The sequence below is a fragment of the Meleagris gallopavo genome, chromosome 4 (genome assembly GCF_000146605.3).
Source record: "Meleagris gallopavo isolate NT-WF06-2002-E0010 breed Aviagen turkey brand Nicholas breeding stock chromosome 4, Turkey_5.1, whole genome shotgun sequence".
Lineage (NCBI taxonomy): Eukaryota > Metazoa > Chordata > Aves > Galliformes > Phasianidae > Meleagris > Meleagris gallopavo.
Window position 1 is genome coordinate 40,304,099 of NC_015014.2, and position 23,054 is coordinate 40,327,152.

At 39.3% G+C, this 23,054-nt stretch overlaps 1 protein-coding gene across 2 annotated transcripts; it reads right to left on the minus strand.

Moving 5' to 3' along the window:
- Window positions 1-2,113: 2,113 nt before the first annotated feature.
- UBE2D3 (ubiquitin conjugating enzyme E2 D3) lies at window positions 2,114-22,866 on the minus strand. 2 transcript variants are annotated; one of them, XM_010710051.3, is made up of 8 exons: window positions 22,653-22,866; window positions 9,844-9,907; window positions 9,728-9,759; window positions 7,562-7,639; window positions 6,679-6,784; window positions 5,219-5,312; window positions 4,669-4,718; window positions 2,114-3,606 (listed from the first exon to the last, which is right to left on the minus strand). In XM_010710051.3, exons 1-7 carry the CDS (start codon window positions 22,674-22,676, stop codon window positions 4,670-4,672), a joined length of 447 nt encoding a protein of 148 aa, XP_010708353.1. In that variant the 5' UTR covers window positions 22,677-22,866; the 3' UTR covers window positions 2,114-3,606; window position 4,669. The 2 variants fall into 2 exon arrangements, with proteins under 2 accessions (XP_010708353.1, XP_010708354.1); XM_010710052.3 differs by lacking the exon at window positions 4,669-4,718 and having other exon boundaries at window positions 22,653-22,756.
- Window positions 22,867-23,054: the final 188 nt, after the last annotated feature.

Genomic DNA, 23,054 nt, shown 5'->3' on the forward strand with positions numbered 1-23,054 from the left:
TTTTTTAAAGGAAATGGAGAGGGCTGGAGGGGGATTCCGTTCAGGGGATTATAATGTGGCGCATGTTCCAATGAAATAACCTTTGTAACTGAAGAAACTTCCATTGATCATGGATTATTTCCCTCATTCCCCTATGCCAATTTGTTTCATACAAACGATTAACAGAAATAGCTGTCTTAATGTAGTCTTCATAGATTAAAGCTACAACGTCTTTTTTTTTTTTTTAACCTATAAACACAGCAAAAGATCTTCAACTGAATTCCAACTTTTATACTATTTTAAGTGCTATTAAAGACTTGATGATAGTAATTCAGAATAAAGTTTCGGTCCACAACTGATGAGCCTATTGAATTTGCTTCAGATTATGAAGATAAGAGAATTCTTATCATAGTGAGGTATTTGAACTAAAACTTTAAGAACAATGGGTAGAGGTTGCAGAAAAGACTAAAAAGTTACTTGGCGCATTTCTGGCTGCAAATGTTTAAATGATCAAGTCCTTTTCATTAGTGCTAATTCTTTTTTGCCTAAGCAGTTATCAAATCTAACAGGACTGGTACAGTTTACACACTTACATTAACTAGCTATCTTTTAATCAATTGCCAGACTGCAGTTCCATCCCTCCAAAGTAATCAGATTGTACTCTTGTCATCTGCTTAAAAAAAAGTTTGTTTCAGAAATACTTTGCTTTTAACATCTTTGTTTTCTACAAACACCCGCAAATAAAAGCCATTTACAAAACAAGATTTTGTTCAATTCAGTACTTTTAGGATGCAGTTGACTACTGAGTTGAAGCTATTATTGTATTTGTCATCCTAAACTAAGTTTTCTAATAGAGCTGGGCAGGACAACAGTACTTCCCAAAACATCCAGTTTTCACAAGCTCAAATCATACTTTTTGTTCCTCCATATGTTTCACTACAACTGCTGGACAACTACAACCTTCTGGACTTGTGGTAGATAAACTGACTTATTGAGGTAATCACTAACCTTTTTGTTTTGGCAGAAGTTCTTGAATTCTTTCCTTTCTTTCTGGGCTCACGCTAGCCAGTTTCTTTCCTCAACACCCCCTGCTTTTAAGACTGAGCCCCAGTACAACTTCAGGGGAAGCCTGCACACTACCCAAGACTGCTTTGAGGACAGAACACTTACTATTTCCCATCTCATAATAGCACGATCTCTGGTGCACATGTGTAACATCTACAATTCACCAATCATTCTTTCATCAAAATACATGCTTTCCACTTACTGAAAATGATCACATACCTACCAACAGGGAGTACCTGAGAAATACACAGCAGTCCAGGCAAGATTTCCATCTTCCATGCAACATTTTACTATCTTCTTTCCTGAACCTCCCTCATCCACACCTTGAGTTTTACAAAGTTTGGTGCCTTTCATCTCACATCTTTCTAGTTGATCACAATCGTAATTTCAGTGGCGGTGGCGATGGCTCCACAACAAAGTAATAAGCATTATATTAACATAATTACCACAAAGGTAAGAGCAACATATTTGCCGGATTACAGATACATGCTTTTACCTCAATTGCAATGCTATTTGGCAGCTGCATTTCAAGTATATTCAATTCCAGAGAATTGGCACAAGTAAAAACCTTTGGTAAGCAAGACAGAAATACTACACAAACTGCAGCTTCACAAACAAACCTGTAAAGATGTCATTCCAGTGAGACATGCACTGTTAAAGACAGCCTGGTTTTCTTAATTTCAAGCCTACTTTAAAAAAATTTAAAACCGGAACAAATCATTTCCAAACTACATGTTCAATTTTTTTTTTTATATAAAAATTAAGGTTTAACATTTATTTTACATCTAGCTTTCCACATCCATGTGGGGACAAGGAATCAGAATGTACATAACTATAAGCTGTGCAAAAGTGGTGCCGTGCGAAGTCACAGATGCACGATAAACTGGTAGTACAACACTAGAGAAAATGAAGCTATGGATGTTAAGAATGGAGACAAAAAAAAATAAATAAAACAAGGTAATATATGTAGGAAGAGGGCAAGAAACAGGAGAGCCGGATGCTTAATAATGCCCTTCTTGCTGTAAAGATAAACTAATGGCACAAGACAATGCTTCTTGTAGAACAAAAATCCAATAGCAATGAGTCTTTATTCACGTTTAGTCACCTGACATGAGGAAAGTGTCTGTTGCATTAAAATAGTCATTAATGTAAATGGCAGCATGGCTGAACAAGTCCTTTTCAATGGTAACGAACATCCCACATAGTAAATTCACTTCAACACAGCCTCATGACAATTCCCACATCAAAACAGTACTTTATTTTATATTTTTGCCTCATGATTACTCCCATATTAAGATCTTTCAGCTGTCAAGCGTACAAGGTGAAGAAAAAGGTTCTCAGTCAGCAAACTCAGGTGCATCAGGAAGCATCTCCACAATACACCACTTCAGATCTGCTGGGTCCCAAGTCCATCCTTGAACGCTGGGCTCCCAGCACCACGTGTAGCACCCTACTAAGGCTACACTACTATGTTAGCTTATTAATTCTGCATACATCAGGCCGAACAATGTGTCAACCTGCAAAAGACTGAGCATTATAACTGAAAATGGCAAAAGATTCACTCTATTGAACTTCACATCATTATTTGATGTTAAACAATGAGGCAAATCCCAACAGTATATACAAAAACCAGCTTTGCTTTTACAAAAGATTTTGTTTCCCATATTGATTAATCCAGGCAGCTAACTCATTGGTTTATGCAACTTTATTGAAGAAAATAAATCAATTACTAGTAGAGCTATTAGTTGATCACTCATCCATTTACAACTTGCATCATTTATTCAGTGCTATATTAAACAGTGTTTTGGAAGACAGATTAACTAATAGCTCCAAGCCTCCTAACAAAATTTAAATGAATTACAAAAATGTTCTTAGACCCTATTTTGGAATACAAGGGATGTTTGACTTCCAATTTCCATTCTCTGTAAAACAAGAACTGGTCATTCCTTTATTGACATGCATAAGATACATCACATTTTCTGTTCTGCTGATGCTATAGATTCAGTACCAATTCTCCAGACATATCAGTTATGAGCAAATGTATATAATAAAACCTCAGTTCTCTAACACTAGAAGGTTTGTAACAAGATGGATGTTGCTAGAGCAATGTTACTTCTTTGATGGGAGAAAACTGAACATCCATCTCCTCTCACCCCTTTCAGGTGGTATCTTCAGTATCTGTTAGAGCAATGAGGAATGTATTTTTTTAATCTCATAACCAAGTTAGAATGAAGACATTGGCCACATAATACACATGCTCCATTAAAAAAAAATTCTGAATCTTGGGCAATTGTTCTTGTGTAACTACTTTACAGATTCTAAAAGCAGTTATTGTCCAAAGCTGGAAGAACTAAAGTCTTCTCAGATGAGCATGTGCATGAATGGAAGGAGGTAAACAAAAAAATAAAAAAGATGAGGTCTGATAGGGGAGCAGCCGGATAAGAAAATCAAAAAAGGAACAGTAATTTAAAGTTTATTCCAGCTATAATGCAGGTTATTCTGACTTTAAGGTAGCATCACATGGCATACTTCTGAGTCCATTCCCGAGATATTCTGTTGTACCTGCAAAGAACAAGAACTGAGTTACTGTCAGCATGAAAATAACAACTGCCTGAACCGTTAATCATTAAGTATTACTTTAACCTCATCTCCTGATTGTCTTCACATCAAGAAAAGTCTCTTTTTGGTAACATAAAGGGAAAAAACTCAAACAAATCCCTCCCTAGACTAACCAGGATGTTCTTAAATTTATATGAAACAGTTCAAACTCAAGTCTAGCGTACTTGCTGAAGGTCTGCTGTGAATAACTACTCAAGTGGAAGGTATGAATAACTACTCCAGTGGAAGGAATACAGACCATTTGGAGTAGGAGGGGCAAAGGGAGTGTTTTGTTTAAATATTGTTCTTAGATAAAGATTACATGCCATAAGTAAAGATTACTTGGTTAATATCGCTGCATTTAGAATTTGTCAAATTTCTTGTTTAACAGTAAAATAATAATGAATTTTCTTCATACTTTGTATTTTCTTCCCATGTTAATATACTGCTGAAATAATTTTTAAAAAGGATAATGTTATCTTTAAGTATACTACCTCCACAGGAACTGAGCTGACAATTAGTTTATACTTAACTCCATGCTTGTCAGTAAGAAGTTAATTTTCAACTATACAAGCAGAACATAATCCCCACACATTTTCCTAGTCTGCAATATATAAAAGACAGACACTGGTGAATAATAGAAGTTGAAATTTGAATTGCCCAAAATTTTGCATACCTATACATGAGGTCTGATTACACTGTACTGCTTCCAAGGCATCACTTTTAATGAAATTCTGGCAATATCTGGGTAAATACTTGACAGAACAAGTTGACAAGCTGGCTCAAACTCAGTAATTATTTCATTCTTTTTTTTTGTTGTTGTTGCCATGCAAGAGCAATATCTGTGAGAATAGTGACTGGCCAATACATTTCACACTAACCACAGATCAAGCTGTTAAATATTCAAGTTCAGTAACTGGTCCATCCATTATCTGTTAGTTAATCCAGTGCCTTCAAGCATGCAGCACTCAAGTGCTGACAAGTTTCCATTTTGTTAAATGCACAGATATGTGCAGATATTCTTACCCTACAGCATAGCGTATTTCTCTGTCCACTCTCTTGCTAACCTATTGTACCTAATTGGACAAGTATATTTAGCATTAATATATGAAACAAACAATGGCTAATTTATGTCATTCTATCCGTGGAAAAAGTTTAAAACATGTAAGAAATAAAAACAATCATTTCAACACAGATAGGAAAAACTTATGAAGCTTTGTTCAATGGAAAATTTTCAAATTAATGACCAAGTTGCTACTAAAAAGAGCACCAAAACAACAAAGCTGTCTTTTACTCCGAGTATCTGTCCTACTTACACATAAGTCAATAAATGGAGCAACACGTATTTTCAAATACTGCCATACTCGTGAGAAAAAGCTAGCTTCCTTCTCCCTTAACTTCAAAGATACTAAGCCCCATTGTTTAAATTACTATCAAGAATAGATACTATTTTGACACACAGTTCTCTACACTTCAGATTTCCCACTAAAAGACTTGCTCAGTACAACTGCTGTTTGAGAAAGCACTCTTCACCGAAGTTTGTTACAATACTGCTCTTATGCAACTCTGTACTTACTTGTCTCTGTCTGTTTTATAGATACGTGCAATCTCTGGCACTAGAGGGTCATCTGGATTTGGATCACATAACAGTGAACAAATGGATAAGAGAACTGTAAAAAAATATATATACATCAATTGCAAAATAGGAGCAATCACCTTCAAGTACAATTCTTTGTATTAGCACAATGTCAGGACACTAGAGAACCCGAATAACTTTTCCCCTGACATACGGCCAAAATAAATTTGCAGCCCACTTTAAATAAATAAATACACACAAGATATGAACCACTTAGAAATTCACAATGCTGGTGGCTTTTTTGGTGTGTTTTTTTTTTTTTTTAACCAATTCTGGTAACTTTCAGTTAACATGCATAAGAACAGCACTGTTGTTTATCCCCTGCGCTGTGATGAAAGGCAACAATCAATTTAAAGCATGTTATGTATTCTCATGACAAGAATACTCCATGTTTTCATTACCAAAACCAATCCTTATTCATTCACTTCTGATCAGATTGATTTTTTTCTCTGTACTAAGACAATTTACTCTGTTCTGCACTGATAAAACTGCATGTAGGTTGTAAAGAAGAGTAATGTAGTCTAACATAGTCTGCAACGCCTACTCTCACAGAAATTTTGAAAGAAAAACAATAGTGACAACGTTGAAAAGTAGGGTATCCACATCCAGATCACAAACCTACACCTTGTACAGACAGGAATTACAAGTTCTGTAAAGAAAGGAGTACTTCAATAGATCTTTTGAAGCTACAGTGACCAGTACCTTTGAAGCAAAAAAGAATTTGATCATCATGAAAACATTTGAGCATTCAATGTTATTTAGTACATCAAAATGAGAAGAAAAAAAAAAAACAAAGCTTCTACTGCAGCATAACACCAATGTATTGTGAAGTATAACCACAAAGTTTAGTTCAAGTTCATGCAATGCCAGTGCATGGCAGCTGAAAGCAACATTTATCACAAACCACTTTTGTTAACTGTACAGATGTGACAACATAGCATAGCATGCAATCCTAGACAGACTCAAAAAAACCACGAACTATGAAGACTTAATTACTAAAAATGAAAGCCATCTTTAAATTGATATGCAAGTACATATTTTTATGTACTTTTGGAGGGCAGGAAACAAGCACTGTCTCCACTTTAGGTTGTAATACACGACCACAATCTTTCTTCAATCCAAATGCTAGTAGTTTACTCTGCGACTAAGCTAGTACGCTCTGCTAAGAATAGTGCAGCAAATAAGCAGACGCATAAGGCCTTCAAACAGTCAGTTAGAAGAAGGTATTTGAAAAAACAAACCTTCATTTACAAATATCTTAAGACATGATTATTAAATTGGCAAAAACGCAGATTGGATTTAAAGGAAAACTCAAGAGATGGGCAGGAACTCAAGAGTATTAAAGCTAAAAGCATAGTATCCAACACCAAATGGAAATATTTCTTCCTCACAGAAGTTACCTTTAGAAATAGTTAAAGCAGGAGACCACTGTGATCTTAGAATATCGAGACAAATGCTGCCATTACTGTTAATATTTGGATGATAGATTCTTGTTGTAAATGCAACCTGTAATAAAAAAAAAGATACAAATAGTATGTTTTGATTTATGACATCTTCCATTCTCAGTCAAGCTGTCAGTCAACTCAATTTCCTGCTAAAGAAAATAATTAAGCAGTTAAACCCTATCGCAGATTCATAGAAAGTACTCTCAATATCCAGCTATCATTCTAATTCAGAGAGAGGGCAAGAGGTAGGCTGTGCTTTAGTCACAGTTGACTGCATGATGAAGATGCTCAACAAAAGTGTCTGCACCATGACAACAGCGCCATCATGAAGCTAAAGAATTCCAAACGTTATGGTTACTTCTAGCATGCACTTTCATATTGTAAGAAAATTGGCACACACAGTTTTCTGTAGTTTTACCAGCTATTATTATTTAATAACTACTGCCAAACACTAAGAGATAAAATCACTGACTTCAAGAACTCACCAAGAGTCACGTTTTTATGGAATAGCCCAAACAGCCATATTATAAGACTTCACAGCACCCTTAGCAAGAATTCTGTTGTAACACAAAGCTAGAAAGTTTTCCTAACGATCAAGAAAAACAAACATAAAACCAAACACTAACCCAGGACATTCAGAATTCATGAATTTTCCCCTAAAAATGTATGCCAACATACCTATTTTTGTTGTAAAGAGGGACCTGGGCATTTAAGATACTGTAAGAATGCACAAAAAACCAAGTCCTTCACAATATCAGAACACAGATATTGGCATTTTCTATCCTCTAGTTGGTTCCTTAAAGACAGCTAACACCACAAATGAGAAAACAATACTTACCTTAGGTGGTTTGAAAGGGTAGTCTGTAGGAAAGTGAATTGTCAAGAAGAATACACCACCCTGATATGGACTGTCATTCTGCCAAAGTAAACAAATAATTCTCCTATTATCATCCTAGGACAAATTCCAAGAAAATGTTATTTTCAAATACATAAATAAACTTGTTTCAATGGTTGAATTGTCTTTTTCACCAATGTAACAGACATAGTTAAAATTCAGTAACTACTTCCTTAGGTATGTGATACTGAACAGACATCTCTCTTTCCAGATGGACCTCTCTGAGCTGATGCTTCAAAGAAAACTTCTCTGCCAATTCACTCAGAACAATTTGGCAAAAGCACCTCAGTTTCCCTGAGATGGCCCAATTGAATGGTAACAGAGTGGAAGTACTGCCTAACAACTTCAAAAACAAATAGTGTTTGGAGTGTATTTGTTATAACCACCCAATTTTACAACAGCCAAAGGCCTCCTCTAAGTTCTACCTTTAGCTTAGGTGTTGCTTAGCACTGCAAAAAACTACCAACACATAACTAACTCCTCGTTCCATGGGGTGTTTGTTGGAGGGGACAGGGGGGAGGGGGGAGAGGGTAAAAAGGAAAGCATCAAGATTAAAAAACCCACACTGAGATTAAAGAGAATTCTTCCTCTTTTACAGAAAAGAACTTCAATATTATCAGGTATGGGAGAGTGCTGCACATTATTGCTGTTTAAAGTGAAAACTACAACACAACTCCAGGAGCATGGCTATCAAAAACGAATATGGGACACTATATACTTCTGAATTACTTGTTATCTGAATCTTTATATTCACTGTAAGAACATTTCACACCAGTGTAAGACGACACTATGTCTTTCTCAGCTACATAGAAGCAAATGAAATACTACAATACAACACAAGGGACTAAAACCTAAAAACACACAGGTCGTATCTCTTACACAGTACCATACCAAAAGCCTAGCAATAGATGTAACCTCTTGTATGTCCAGGGTACTATATGAAGCTTTAAGAAACAACCCCTTTACTTCACATTTTAGCAAGTATGCGAGCAAACTTCTCCCAGAATATTTTAAAACTGAAGTTATGAACTAATACAAGCACTCTTGCATCTTATTAAAAAAAAAATCACAGCCTTTGTAATATCCGCAGAGCAGGAATGCCAGATGATTGGCACTACCCTTGAAGACACTAAACAGCACCAGGTGAGCACTAGACCTAACATCACAATGTCAGGCCAATTTTGAAGCAGGAATACAGATCTTACTGATTGACACCAAAGAAACCACAAAGGGAAAGAAAGGAGCTGTACATTGTTAAACCAGGAGCTAAAAATAATAATGCCATTTTAAAATTCAACTGATGTTTAATACCTTATGACCATGCAGACACCAGGTACATAAAATCAAACTCAGTATAGCGCAGAACATGTCTTGTATTTCAAATGATTTTTATCTTTTTAAGGCACTTAGTTAAAATCAATGAGGACCAGGAATTTCGGAATGAAGTCATTTTTCCAATGAAGTCAACCTCTGACATGCAAGCTTTCAGTGGTGATCTACTTAAGACATGCTTGTGGTTATATAGAAGTAGGACAATTCAGCATCACTGATACTTAATTCCTACTCTGAGCCCCACCAGAAGCATAACTCTGGGGCTCCAGGCCTACTGGCATCTGATACTGGTCTCAAGTTATAAAAAGTTTTCTAAATATAGCTAATTAGCCCTGAGAATTGTAGATGTCAAGTGCTTGCGTGTTACGTTTTAGTTCAAACAAGTATTTGCCTTCTTTAACAGGAAATATGAATACTCAGGTTTCAGTTGTGTACTGTACATTTAACAAACAGCATTCTCCTCAGTCATAACTCAAAGTGTAGAAACAGTTAAAGGCAAACAAATTTTCTAGAAATAAGGTGATAACAGCCAAGATTGCTCTAGAAATTATTCTATCCCCAATATGAGTTCTGGTATAAATACCCCAGCAACAAAATTGTGTTCAGACTAATTATTTTTCCTCTTTCATTTTTTATTACTATAAGAAATACCTCTAGAGCTACTGCCTGATAATGAGAGTTTTAAAACAAAAAAGCAAAACAGGGAAAAAACACACAGGTCCTTCCTGAATAGGATCTACTAATTTAATATTACATTACAAGAATTAGAATACTTACAGGTCCCATAATTGTGGCTTGCCAATGAAACACTACAAAAGAAAAACTCCGCATTATTATCTAGGCATGGTATGCTTTGTGTTAGTAGAGAAAACTAAAAACCTAAGATTACTTACTGTCATCTCCAACAGGACCTGCTGAACACTGCGCTGGAGGATCACGAGCTAAGTCACTAAGTTCCTTAGGAAGAAACAAAAAAAAAACAAAGATCTGTTCAGAGAAAAAATGCTAATGAATTCAACAGTCGTTTTCAACTCATGTCCAACAAAAACCTCTCGAAGTTTTCCCATGTACAAATACAGAAGAATGTGCAGTGACAACTATTAAATCAACAGATCAATATCAGAAACATCTCTGTAAAAGACAACTGGCTGAACTGAACACGGAAGTCAATCATTAAGATAACTACACTTTCCCAAATATCACTACTTTCTATTCCTCTTAAGACACTCCCATTGGAAAAGGGACAAAGAGAACAGTCACTGAGCCTGAAGTGGGCTAAGTCTAACCAGTTTCTGATCATCATTTCCAAGGATTAAATCTTAGCCAGAGAAACGTTAAGCTGGGAATGAGAAAGCTATGGTTAGTTTTCATCACACAGAAAGCACTGTGTGTATAACATTCAATGCTAACATTCAGACCAACTAGAAACTCAGCTGCTTTTTTCCCCGCTGCTTCTAGCAAGAATACATTTTTCATAAGATTCATAAAATGTAAGCAAACAAGTAAATTGAAGATATTGACAAATATCGGAACCAGGCAAAGTATCTGCACTTTTTATTTTAAACTTTACATTCATGACAATTGTGCCTTTAAAATTCTGAATAACTAAGATGCAGAAACCAGATCCCCCTGCTCCCTTGTTTCACAGGGAACAAAAACAGAAACTCAGAATAGAGGATTCCTTGTCTAGTATCAAGATCACAGTGATGAATCTCAGAAACTCCAGATTCATTTAAACACTCTGTAGGTTACTTGACTGGATGGTGTATTTTCTAACAAAATGTTGGCTTTCAGTAACAGAACATAGCAAATACCTTCCCTCTCCCCTGCTGTTTTTCAAAGCTAAAAATGGCTTCAGGAACTTGTGTAAAACTGCACTTGTCAAGGCATTCGAAGTCACAAGAGTGGGGAAAACCTTCAGTCCTTCTCCCAGATATTAGCAGTCGCACCCAAGTTATTTATTACAGGCCCACACAACTCATTAAAACAAGAACTTTCCATTACATTCTCAGACTTTTAAGGAACCCAGACACACTTACGTTGGAAACACGCACATATGGATCAGACAGCAACCTGCTCTGCCTGGGAAAACTCTGATGTCTATCTTTTAGATTTGACAAATTCTACACTTGATGAAAATTTAGTAAATGTAAACCAAAACAAAATGAGAAGAAAAATGCATTCCTTCCAATGTGAATACCTTGTTCTTGCAAACACAGGAAGAAACAAGAGGAAAACACTACTCCAACGTGTAGAAGCCCATAGGTTCTAAGAACACCAGAGACCATCATTCCCCCTCCTCATGTGTTGATTTTCATCACCTTTTCAATTAACAAGATTTGAATTTTGCACTGGGATGAGACTGTGCAGAAAAAAATGGAATTGTATCAGTTTTCATAAGCAATAGCACAGGGAATGAGTGTTCTCATCCACTTCACCGCTGCAGTCATTTGTGAGAGCACACAACAGCTCTCTCTGAAGGGGTTTTCTGTGCTCTACAGAGCACTCTTCTATCATACAGCACTCCCCTGTTACTGCTGGGGGCATCCTTGGGACATTATTTCTGCAATGAAATCTCTGCTCAGGTCCACATGTTGTTCCATGGACTTGCTAGGTTAGATTTAGACCATCTACGTAAAGACAAAGAAGAAATGTAAAAACTTTCATATTGAAAGCTTTTGTCCGTTTTTTTATTTTCAGGTTTCCCCTCAACATACACTTAGCAAACAAAGGAAGTCCTGGTAAGCAGGCTGGCTTCTCATCTAAATGTCTTTCCGATTACAAGAATGATCAGTTGATTGTTTATGATATCCGGGGAAAAAAATTCCCCTGGCTGTTTTGCCTCCTAAAATAAACGGTAGCAAAGAAAGATGCAAAAAGACTATTATATTTTAATGTACTTATGCTGTTGTTACTACATTGTTTGATTTAATCTGTGAAGATGATCCTATTTCTGGAAAACTATTAAGGGGACTAAGAACTATGAAATGGCTCTTCACAAAGTTTATAGAAATTACGAAGACAAGAAGGGCAAGAAAAGACCAGCCTACAAGTGGAAAGCCAGAGGTATGTACAATAGGCTAGAGAGTTCTTCTAAAAGTACTACTGTCTTCAGAGAAATGAGAAAACAGCATTCAGCTTAAAAAGCAGTTGGCAAATACATTTTAACACAGTAGAGAGATTTGAGTATATCAATAATTCCAGTACGAAAAGCAAGTAGGACTGCAAATGTAAGAAAAGTATTTAAGAACTATCAGTAAAAACTTCATGAAAGAAAAAAAGTCTTCAGTGATTTACAAACTGAAACATGTGAGTTTGCACGCTCCAGTAATCGGAGACTCAAAATACAGGTCCATAGAGAGTTAGCCCTTTTAACTACGGAAACGAGTCTGGGGAACAGGCAAGTAGTGATTTTCATAAACTAAAAGGTCTCAAGTTTTGTCTGGCCCAAAACATTGAAGTACAAAAAAACCTAACTGTGCTAAACAAAGAAATTCAAAGTAGAGATAAGGCTAGGAACATGATACATTACTCAGTAGTTCCACCACAGAACAAGTGATTTACTGACTAAAGTCAGAAATACAAGAGAGCTAGCACTCATTCTTGTATTCTCTTCATAATCCCTTAGGTACCACAGTCATAAGAACAAAATTGGGAAGGAAGCTGTTTGTCTCAGCAGCGTAAGTGCTGGAGAAGAACTGAGGCAGACATAAGCAACAGCAGCCAGTTCTTCCTGCTCCTATTAACTCCAAGCTGATATTTACCTAGTTGGTAGTGTGTGACACCTCACAGCTACACAATAGGAGGGAGGGCTTTTTCTAAAAACGGGGCACAAAGTTCTCTCCACAACTTTCAGAGGTGCCTGCTTCTGAAAGCTACAGCTCTGCTGAATGCAAGCGGCAAACTGGAAGAACTAGAAACTGGGCAGGCACAGACATACGGCTGTGACACAGTGCATTTGTACAAAAAAGGGAGGAGCCTCCTCTCTAGCAACCCAGCAGCAGACCCAACAATGACCTTCCTCTTTAGCTCAGCCACCGAGACCAACCATTCCACAACAGGCATATGCTTCATCTGACAGTATTTCCAAAAGCAGAACTAAGATTGGTAATTGCCAGCGGCTGATAAAAGCTCCAAATTGTTCCCCAGCTTTCACCCATTTCTCACTAATAAGTTATGACCACATCAAGTTTCACCCTATCAAGTGGTGTTTAATATTTAAGAATATCACAGAATCACAGAATTGTAGGGGTTGGAAGGGACCTCTAGAGATCATCGAGACCAACCCCCCTGCCAAAGCAGGTTCCCTACACCAGGTCGCACAGGTAGGCGTCCAGGCGAGACTTGAATATAAAATGCTAAAAACATTCCCCAGTGCTGCTCTAAGCATAAGGGCTTTATGGTGTTCACATTCCTTCTGCTGTACTGCCTATCTACAGCTCTGCAGCTTTTTGCTTTTCAGCGGCGCTTCCCTTTGTTAAGGTATACATCAAGTTACATCTCAAACTGTTTTTAAAATACCTAAAGCAGAACCCACGCTTTCCTGGAGCAAGCTGCTCTATTTTTCATTTTCCAGGTGGCTTAGGAAAAAATAGGTATTTTCCCAAGAAGTCAATTCCCAAGGCTTTACGTGGAAACATTTGCACAGAGGCTGGTTCAGGGGTGCACTGCACACCCACTTGGAAAGGATGAGTCTTGAATTACAGCCATGACTAGTAGTCTCTGGCTCTGCCACAGGTTTCCGGTGTAGCTCCAGCATATCACCACTGCTGCCCCAGTTTCCAAATATAAAGTTGTGATAGCTCCTGCTCCTCCTCAGGGAAGATTAGTCACACAGCATTTCGCAGGTTTAAGCACTATTTAAGGAGTGAGCACCCATGCCAGAGGACAGTGGTAGCATGTACAGGATGACATATAGGTACAGTTTTGCACTAGTTCTGGAAAAGCTATGGAAAAGTGGAAGTACGACAACATCGACATACAGCCCTGCTTCCACACCACATGCCCTGGTTTACTGCCAGTTTCACATTAAGGATGTAGTAATCGTAATTTTATTGGAAAATTCTCACACACCTCTCTCTATAAGCTCAGTAAAATTAGCCAAAAAATAAACCAAACACTTAAACCACTAACTAGCTCTTGTTTTGCATAAAAATATGGCACACGCTTCTATTGGAGATCTAAAACAGTGGCACATGACTGTGAATGCAGGACTATGATCCTAGTGATATAATAAGCAGCAGAAATGCCACTTTTCAAAAATAAATTGACAGAAAAGCTCTGAAGAAGCTTCACACAATTCCTCTCCACCAGTTGCTTACAAAAAGATTACTGAAGTCATTTAAATGGTGAAGAAAATTCAAAGAACGTTCAAAGAATGACCAAGGATGCCTCACCCAAACGCACAAGCGGGACCGTGAAGGTAAATACTTAAGGCAACAAGCTGCTCTTCTCACAAAAGTGTCCAAGCCTCAACAAATCCAGTAGCAAATGACGGCTTGCTGCATAAGCAAACTGCCTTCCCACATACAACCAAACTGAGCAGTCAGTGCCAGCCCCTTTGCTTCCCACTTCTCAGAAGTCACACTCCCTGTGGCTCCACTGCTGCATTTTTCTAGTTTAAGCTGGAAACAGCCAGAGCTTTATTTTTAATGATGGTAACAGCTTAAATACAGAGTGGCAAAACATCACTCATCTTCTCAGCCATAAATGCACAGTTAAATTTAATATCAGTATACAACACAATTACTTGCTGAAATCATAAACTAACAGCTTTCTGGTCCTGTCAAGAAAGAACAGGGATGATTTGCTGTAAGTTTTTAGATGCTAATTTGTATTGCATCAGAGGCAAGGAAAGGTAACAATCAGTTACACCAGAAGTTTTTTTTTCAAAAAAAAAAACCAACCCAAAAACCAAAAACAAACCAACATCAAGCAAACAAAAGCATCACTTAAGCCAAACAGAAAGTAGCATTTATTAATCGGAGTGTTTGTCTAATACAGTCTGTCATAAACAGTTCAAACACTAAGCATCCAAAAATTCATCACTCTATTAGTCTTTAGTCACTAGCTCACTGCTGAAAACAGCTTAAAAAAGAAAGGATTGGAAGCAGCTATAAACAGAGGGGAAGAACATTTAAGCCTGTTTGAAGATTAAGAAGTGTCAGCCAGCAAAGAACTACTGCTTTATCCACACACGTGCATTCGCAACATTCATTTCAACATGAAAATGAACTATCCTTGAAAGCAGAAAATAACAGTTTGAAAAACATGGATTTTTAGGGTGAATAGGAACATGCTGGTACAATACACATCACAGGTGTAACCAGCAGAAAATTATCAGTTTTAAACAAGCTGGCCATTTGGCTAGCATTTAAAACTAAGGATTAAAAACACTATGTACAATGATAACGCATAATAAAGATGTAGGTTGAAGTTTACAGAAAACAGCAAGGGCTGAAGAGCAGAGTACTTCTTAAGAAACGCAAGGCACCACAACCAGAAACGTAACAGTGGTGATAATCCCCATCATCATTGTTTTGCATGTTCTACTCTTCAGGCTTGCCCTTTCTTTACTCTTTACTATTAAAGCTTTCAGCTTACCCACAGCACACTGCTCGCACAATATCTAGCAACAATATCATAATGATTTATTAGAAAATAGACAGTGAAATACCCGACCTTTAAACCTAGGAATCAAAGAAGGAGATGCCAGATTGATGTGTAAGTTTAATAAAGTCACTTTGTGCGCTTGGACTCTGATACCAACTTCTCCAGTGTCTACAAGCTATCTTTTTCAAAAACCTACCTTCCCCTACCTGAGACACTGGTGAATGAGGCTATTGTATGAGCTCTTCTCACCTACTCTCAAGTCTGGAAGGTGTACAATGTAGGTAATGGCTTCCAGCAAATTTCACTGTTACTGCAGCTGAAGTGGCACTATTCTACCCCAAACTTTCCCAGAGTTCACCTCTGCAAACTGGCAGATCTGACAGGAAAAAAAGGTCACTCACTAAAGGCATTCAGAACAAACTTCGAAAAAGGCAGCAACTCACCTACAGTTGGGCTCTGGACTCAAAAGTATGGCTTTTTTTTTTTTTACTCCAAAGTAACCAAAATCCATAAAGCTATCTTACCAAAGATGAAGAAAATCTGACCTCTTTACTCACCTGAATTCTAACCTGTTAACAGCTACCATTCCCTGAAAATAATGCTACTAAAACACATGCACCAAGCACAGGACACAGACCGTGCACACAGACTAAAATGTTCTGAAGGATAAGTGCAAAGTACCTGTTAACTACCTCTTAGTTCAGGAATAACTGGGTATTTTACCTCTGCCTTTCCCAAGCTCTCTCCTATTAGAACCCTGAAACTTGTCATGCTTTTTATTCACAGATTTCTCCTCTGAGAACCATACTTACAATCAGTTCTGTGACCCAGGACTACAGGGCAGCATTCCCAGACAAAGGTCAGCAGTGAAAGCCAGCCACAAGGGGAGAAAAGTGTGCTATGCCCAGCTAAACGAAACTGGATGATTGAAGAAGGAAGGGGCACATTAAATTCAGCAGATAAACTCAAAATGATGCACTTGGAAAAAACTTACATTTAAAGTGTGGCACTATGATCCAATCACCACTGCTCAGGAATGAGATTTTGGCACGGCAACAGACAATTTCACACTAACGCTGACTGAATGCTGGGCTTTGAGGTGAGGGCCTCCCACCATCTTGTTGCCCAGCATTCGAGCCCCCCCGCCCCCCCCCCCCACCGAAGCAGCAGCAAGTATCTGGGATCCATGTGACAGTAGCACGCCAGAGTTCACCAGGCTTCATCAAATAACAACCTTGGGAATGGCCATAAATGGAGCAGGTTTTTACAGAAATAACAAGTGGCCACAACTGTGTGCTTAACCTCCAAGTCTCCACTTAATTAAAGATGCAAGAATTCTCCCTGTTCTCAAGAAATGCATGGAAAAGAGGACTGCGTGACAGAAAGTCATCAAATTAATATTGTGATGAACAATGCCACATGATGTGGAGTGCGGTTAATCCGTTGTTTAGAGATAATCTGGAAGACCATTCTAAAATTTAAATATTTAAACTAAATGGAAATCAACTCTCCTTTAACAAAGTTCTTTTGACTTTGACTGTTCCTTGTTTTGCATTAATTCCCAGACGCACACAAAAGCCAATGATAGATACAAACCATTACAGAGATATTTCATGAATGTGACAGCGTGTCACTGTGGAGGTAATTCTTTCACTATCTTATTTAGAGCTGTACAATTCTGCTAGCATCTTATGCTGTTGTGTACAACCACAGCGGATCTCTGTTCAGAGCAGCAAGTGGCAGAACTAAGGACATAGCAGGAGGATTGAAACTAGATGATCATTGTGGTCCTTTTCAACCCAGGCCATTCTACGATGACTGTCTAGACAATTAGGTACATCTGCTCACATTGAGCCAATGATGTAAACACATTCCCAGGTAGTTACTGAGGTAAATTTCAGATGCTCTGACACCTGTCTCAGCTATCTAGAGAACACGGATGTCCAGAAGGGTTTGTAGAAGACAGAAACAACAACAACAAAACATAACAATGTTTATACGTGTATTTATGAAGAGACTGCAGCTGCCACCCTGAACTGCTGCAACAAAATAGGGGGCACCACTAATCTGGAAAATCATCATTAAGGAGTTCTCCTACACTGCTGAATGAAAGAACACAACAAGCCCAAGTCTAAGAGGAGAAAAAGTTTGCAGTCATCTCACTTACAGTACCAGCTGGCATTACTACTTGGACAGGCAAGCAAAGGCTGGGAAATATTACCTTAGAGCAGACTGTTTACCAGGAACCTGAAGCTGCTGCTGGCAGAGGACGAACCGCTGAGCACCTGGCCAGCCCAGTTGCATGGCACAGAGGAAGCTCCCCATAAAAGCAGTTGAGTGCAGCACACAGCACAGCTTTCATGCCCCTTCCACCCAGCTGACCTACAGCACGCCAGTATCCACCCCCAATTCTGCTGCAGCTCTGGAGACCAGATGCTCGGGAAAGGATTAAACTTCTGTTTCATCACTTTTCCACTGGGTCAGAGCATTTGCAAAGCAGTCTGAAATCCTCCCTTTCTTAAAACTAAAACAAATAATAACCGATTGTATTAGGAAAAACTGGAGGAAACGTTGAAGAAGTCTACTGTACCATGTCTCTCAAAGGGATGAGGGTCAGAACAAAGGTTTCCTTTGCACAAAATTTTAACATCAAAGCTTACTATTGATGAGAAGGTTCTCAAAAACGTTTTAAACAATAGTAACAATAAAAAACATCTCCTTTCTCTTCAGCTTTCCATCTGGAATCCTGCAATGCTCTGTGTGGCTCACTTTTCCATAATAAACTTGTCCCAAAGTGTTTCACAAAGGATTGAGAAAAGTATGGATGCCAACTTAAACTTATGAACATAATTTTAACTCGCTTTTTGAACGGCTTGCTCAGCACAACCTACTACATTTCATGTAACAGATCAGCACCCCATGAAAATACCCACTAAAGATTTTCTGGAAAAAAACAAAAAACAAAAAACACCTCGAATACTTCCCACTTAGAGCTAAGTGAGGTATTAAATGCAAGCTCAAGAAGTCCACAAAACTATCCAGCTCGTGCAGTTCAATATAGCTGAATATTCTCTACTTCTGTCAAGTTGGCTTTAACGGGAATTATGTTTAAGAATGTGCTGCTGTCTGCAAACATATACGCATTATTACAGCAATTCTCACTTCTTACCCCAGCTAGTTTAGCTTTTTCTGCATATTACACAGGCAGATGACTACATCACCTCTGTCACAGGAGAAAATGAACACCCGTAATTCAAATGTTTCAATGTAAGCTGCAACACATTAGCCTGAACCATCAACAAGAGTCAGCCTATGCTGAGATAGACCTAACAGTGGAGTGCAGACCACATGCTCCCATCTGCCAGCTCTGACGCACAGGGGAGGGAGCTACAGCAGAACACAGGACAGATAGTTAAAGCAGTGAAGCCTTAATATCTGCAACAGAAAGATTTACCCGAGATGGCGCATCAATACCCTAATCTGAACTGCACACGGGCTCTGCCCCTTTTCACTCCCCTTTAGCAGCTGTCACCATGGCTCCGCAGGGCGTAGAACCTCTGTCCCCTCCTTCCCTCCTCAGCTCAGTGTAGCCCAGCTGGTGCAGGGGCTGCTGCCAAGCTGTGAGGTGCTCAGGGTGGGGGGGGAGGGAGGCACAGAGATGCCTTGGGCAGGAGGCAATTCACTGCTGCAATTTCTGCAGCTGCTCCTACAGCTGTTTGCAGCCTTCCCCCGCTTGGTTACCCACCTTCTTAAGTGCAAAGAAGGGCATTGCTGCTACGGCTCTGCTTACTGACTGCAGGCAGCTGAAGGCAGCTCATTTCACAAAATTCTACAGCAGCTCTCTTGCAGAAGAGATATTCGCGTAGGGAATAGTATCAAAAGCACTGGCTTGCTTTCAAAAAACAAATCTTTAAAAGCTGGAATGATCGTAAAGAAAATGCTGGCCAGACAACCTTTTACCCAGTGCATTATCCCACCCAAACCCTTCAGCACAGCAGAGTCTGTTTGTAAGGTATGCAAGTATCTATCTAATGGCATATTGATCTCCAAAGTTCTGTAAATTACTTAAGTGAGGTTACAGCCCCTTCCTCCGCCCATCCCAAAGCACACATTTAAATATCTGTGCTGACTGGGAACCCACTTCACAAGCACAGTGCCCAGTTAATGGGGAGAAATCTTTACATTCCTGCAACTTAAACATCTTAGCTAAGGAATCTTTAATTTTCCACTCTCATCAAGCATGACCAGTTCTGAAGTAGGACCTTCACAGTAAGCACTGGACTTGAACATGGGTAGCAAATCTACCAACTTCAGGAGTATTATTTACTTTTTAATAATATTCATTTTGCAGTACAAATGTAATTTCTGACTATCTAATCCCAAGCAGAATTTAACTGATGACAGCTTTTAGCTGATGCTAAATAATTTTATTCTAGTTTAAAACAAACAAGCAAACAGAAACCCAAAGTTGTTCCACGCTAGCTCTTCCCAAACACTACACAGTAGAACCTCGTGATTTGAAAACCCCAATCCAAGATGACCTTTCTAACCACAAAGTGGTGAAGCCACATGCTGTTATCTACTTGAGACAGAACTTGGCCTATCCAGGCATAATCAGAACAGTTACAGTGAAATAAGTATCAAAACGTAATGCAACACATTCAGTGCATTCACAACGGTTAAAGCATTTTAACTAATCTTTCACCAACTGTGCTTCATTAGCTAGCTAACCTTAATTTTCTGAGCTCCATCCATATAAATCCAGACCTACTTCTAGACGTTAATTCAAAGCATAAGATAAGCCAAGCAACTCCAAGTTATTAAATAATTTTGAATGAGCACAGAAAACTAAGTCTAAAACTACCTCCCAAAATAAAGTAAAGCAGCTTTTATTTAGAGAGGAAAACCTCATTCCCAAGAGCTAGCTTTTCTAGTTAAGCTCTTACATTTTTGTCCCAAGTTAAAAACAAAGTGGTTACAAAGAAACACAGCAGGTAGGTTTTATAACCTTTCACCTGGATCACCTGTGCAAAAGCTATACCTTTGGTTAAACTGACGCAGATTTGTCGTAATACCTTCATCCCTGTGCAATGCATTCCATCTCTTAAAAATATTACTGTCTCCAGGGTTAGCAGCATCTCTTACTCTGAGCATTTGGAGGAGGGTGGGGGGAAAAATAAAGCTGCAATTAAATACACATCTAGGAACAGTGCTGGAGGCTGTAACCTTGAGGAAAATCGTTTTTCAGCCTCCAGTCTGCCACTCCAGTGGAAGCTCTGTCTCTGTACTTAAGCACAGATAAAAGGTTTTGCCACCTTCAGCCTCTAGCTTCCAGGATGCAACTCCTCTGAAGTTTTTCCAATACATTACCCCCAACACAAAGATGATGCCTTGTACTGTGTTTAACCAAATGGACAGAAAACACAGCTGGCGCAAACTTTGTCAAGGATTTCACAGAAAAGGCATATCATATATACACACTTCCACCTCCTGCGTTTGCTCTACATTTAGGCCTTCTATACCACTTCACTGAAATGCACATTTATAGCGCTGAAAGAACAGCTGTGCATTAATGACATCAGCTCCACAGATTTTACCTGTTTTATATATTCCCAACTTCACATTCCAGCATAATAAAAGTTTCCCTGCTCCAGAGATGTAACACATCAGAGCCGGAAGTGTCAATGCTGCAGCAATCATGGGATGCATGTTTAGCAGTCACCACTCAAGGCTTCCAAGAGCGTGCAATACACACGTAGCAGGCATTTACATACATTTGTTCAATTTGTTTCCTTGCCATTATGCTTATTTACAGGAAAAAGATATTCATTCTCATGAAAGGAAGCCGTTAAAATTAAGATACAGTTTCCCATTATTCCACAGCAAAAGTACTTCAGTGGTATAATAAAACAGTTGCGATTCTTCTGTAAACCACACCATGTCAATAAAACAGAGTTCTGCCAGTTGAATGCAGGCCACTCTCAGGGCAGATGGCAAAGACTTGAGGATGAGATCCAGTATAACGTCATCTTCCTGAGACCAGCTGCGTACCTGACGGTTCCTTCTGCTGGGAGAGCTCTAACATCACGTTCCAAAAGCAGGGACCCAACACAGCAATTCTTGGGTGCTTCACGTCTGAGCCAAAAAGCAGTCCGTGAGTTACATGAGAAGGAGGAGGTGGCTGTATGGTCAATGTGTAGCATGCTTCAGGTTGCATTCACATGCTCCAACACAATCTGAGAGTCTGATTTATGAAGTGTAATAAAGGATTTTATCTAAGTCCATAAAGATGGAATCAAAGAGCCTAAAAGTACCCTCCCCAGTGTGTCTGGGACGTCATCTGCTGCAGATGACGAGTTCTCGCCCTGACAGGTAATGCCACGAGTCAGACTCAATCAGCCATATGTGATTACAATGTTCTGAGGTCCTGGTCTCTCTTTAGCCTGTTCTGACCTGCTGCCAACTGCCTACTACAAGGAAGCAGGGTTTCAAGGTCTGATCTGTGACCTTACAGGGGATCCCAGATCACCAGAAACAGAGTACCATTCCCTGGCTTTACGGAGTAGTAATATTAAAACCTAGATTCAGAACAGCTCCACTGCAAAATTATTTATCCTATTTTTTGGATCCCAGCCTCAATCCCAGTAAGTATTTTTTATCAGAAACCACGCTTTGAAAGAAAGCAGCTTGCAAGAAATGCTTCCAGTCTGCTACACATCACCATTTTTACGTTCCAGGTGGAGAAAAACAAAATTGAAACTGTAAACCCCACGTGAGTTTGGAAGCCTATCCTGTAGCACCCTGTGATGAAATGGACTAAAAATAACACCTTCAAAACAAACACCAAGCCCACACCAAAAACCCTGCACCAACCCTCTGACCCTACACCCCAGCACTGGAGAAAGCACCACCAATGAGGGCCCAAGAACCACACGCAACAGGCCCAGAGCATGCAGCCGGAGAGAGCTTTCTCATTCACAAGTTACACAGAAGCGTTTTAGGGTTTCCACCACCACGTTATGATGCTGAGAGAGGCAAAACAGCCCCTCTATGTAATCATCATCCCCTTGATTTAACAGGAAACTCTTACCTGCAGCGCCTGAGAGCATTTCATAAACACGAGCTGATGACAAAGCACCCAGGGAGGCTCCTGGCTGTGCACAACTCGAGTGATATCACTGCTAATACGGGGAACAACTTCTGACGGCAGATTCTAAAGAAACTGTTTTGAAATCCTCGGGAGAGAGCGGCGACTTGAAGACACCCGTGAAAGTAAAACTAATCAGGAGCCGATTTACAGTGCTCGGGAGCCGTCCTCCTACCAACGAACCATACCCGAGCCCGTTGCGACCAGGCAGCACCCCGACCCCGCTAACGGCGGCGGGGCGCAGACCGGCTCAGAGGCGGCACACCCCGCGGCCCCGGGCCGCGCAGCCATTCAGCCATCTTGGCGACGACGGCCGAGCCGGCGCTCCCCGCTCTGGTGAGGCGA

Coding starts and splice junctions, on each gene's coding strand:
- UBE2D3 (XM_010710051.3), bottom strand. CDS start 22,676: ATGAAATGCTCTCAGGCGCTGCAG. Junction 9,908..22,652: donor AATGCTCTCAGGCGCTGCAG/GTAAGAGTTTCC, acceptor TTTCTTCCTAAG/GAACTTAGTGACTTAGCTCG. Junction 9,760..9,843: donor AGGTCCTGTTGGAGATGACA/GTAAGTAATCTT, acceptor TTTCTTTTGTAG/TGTTTCATTGGCAAGCCACA.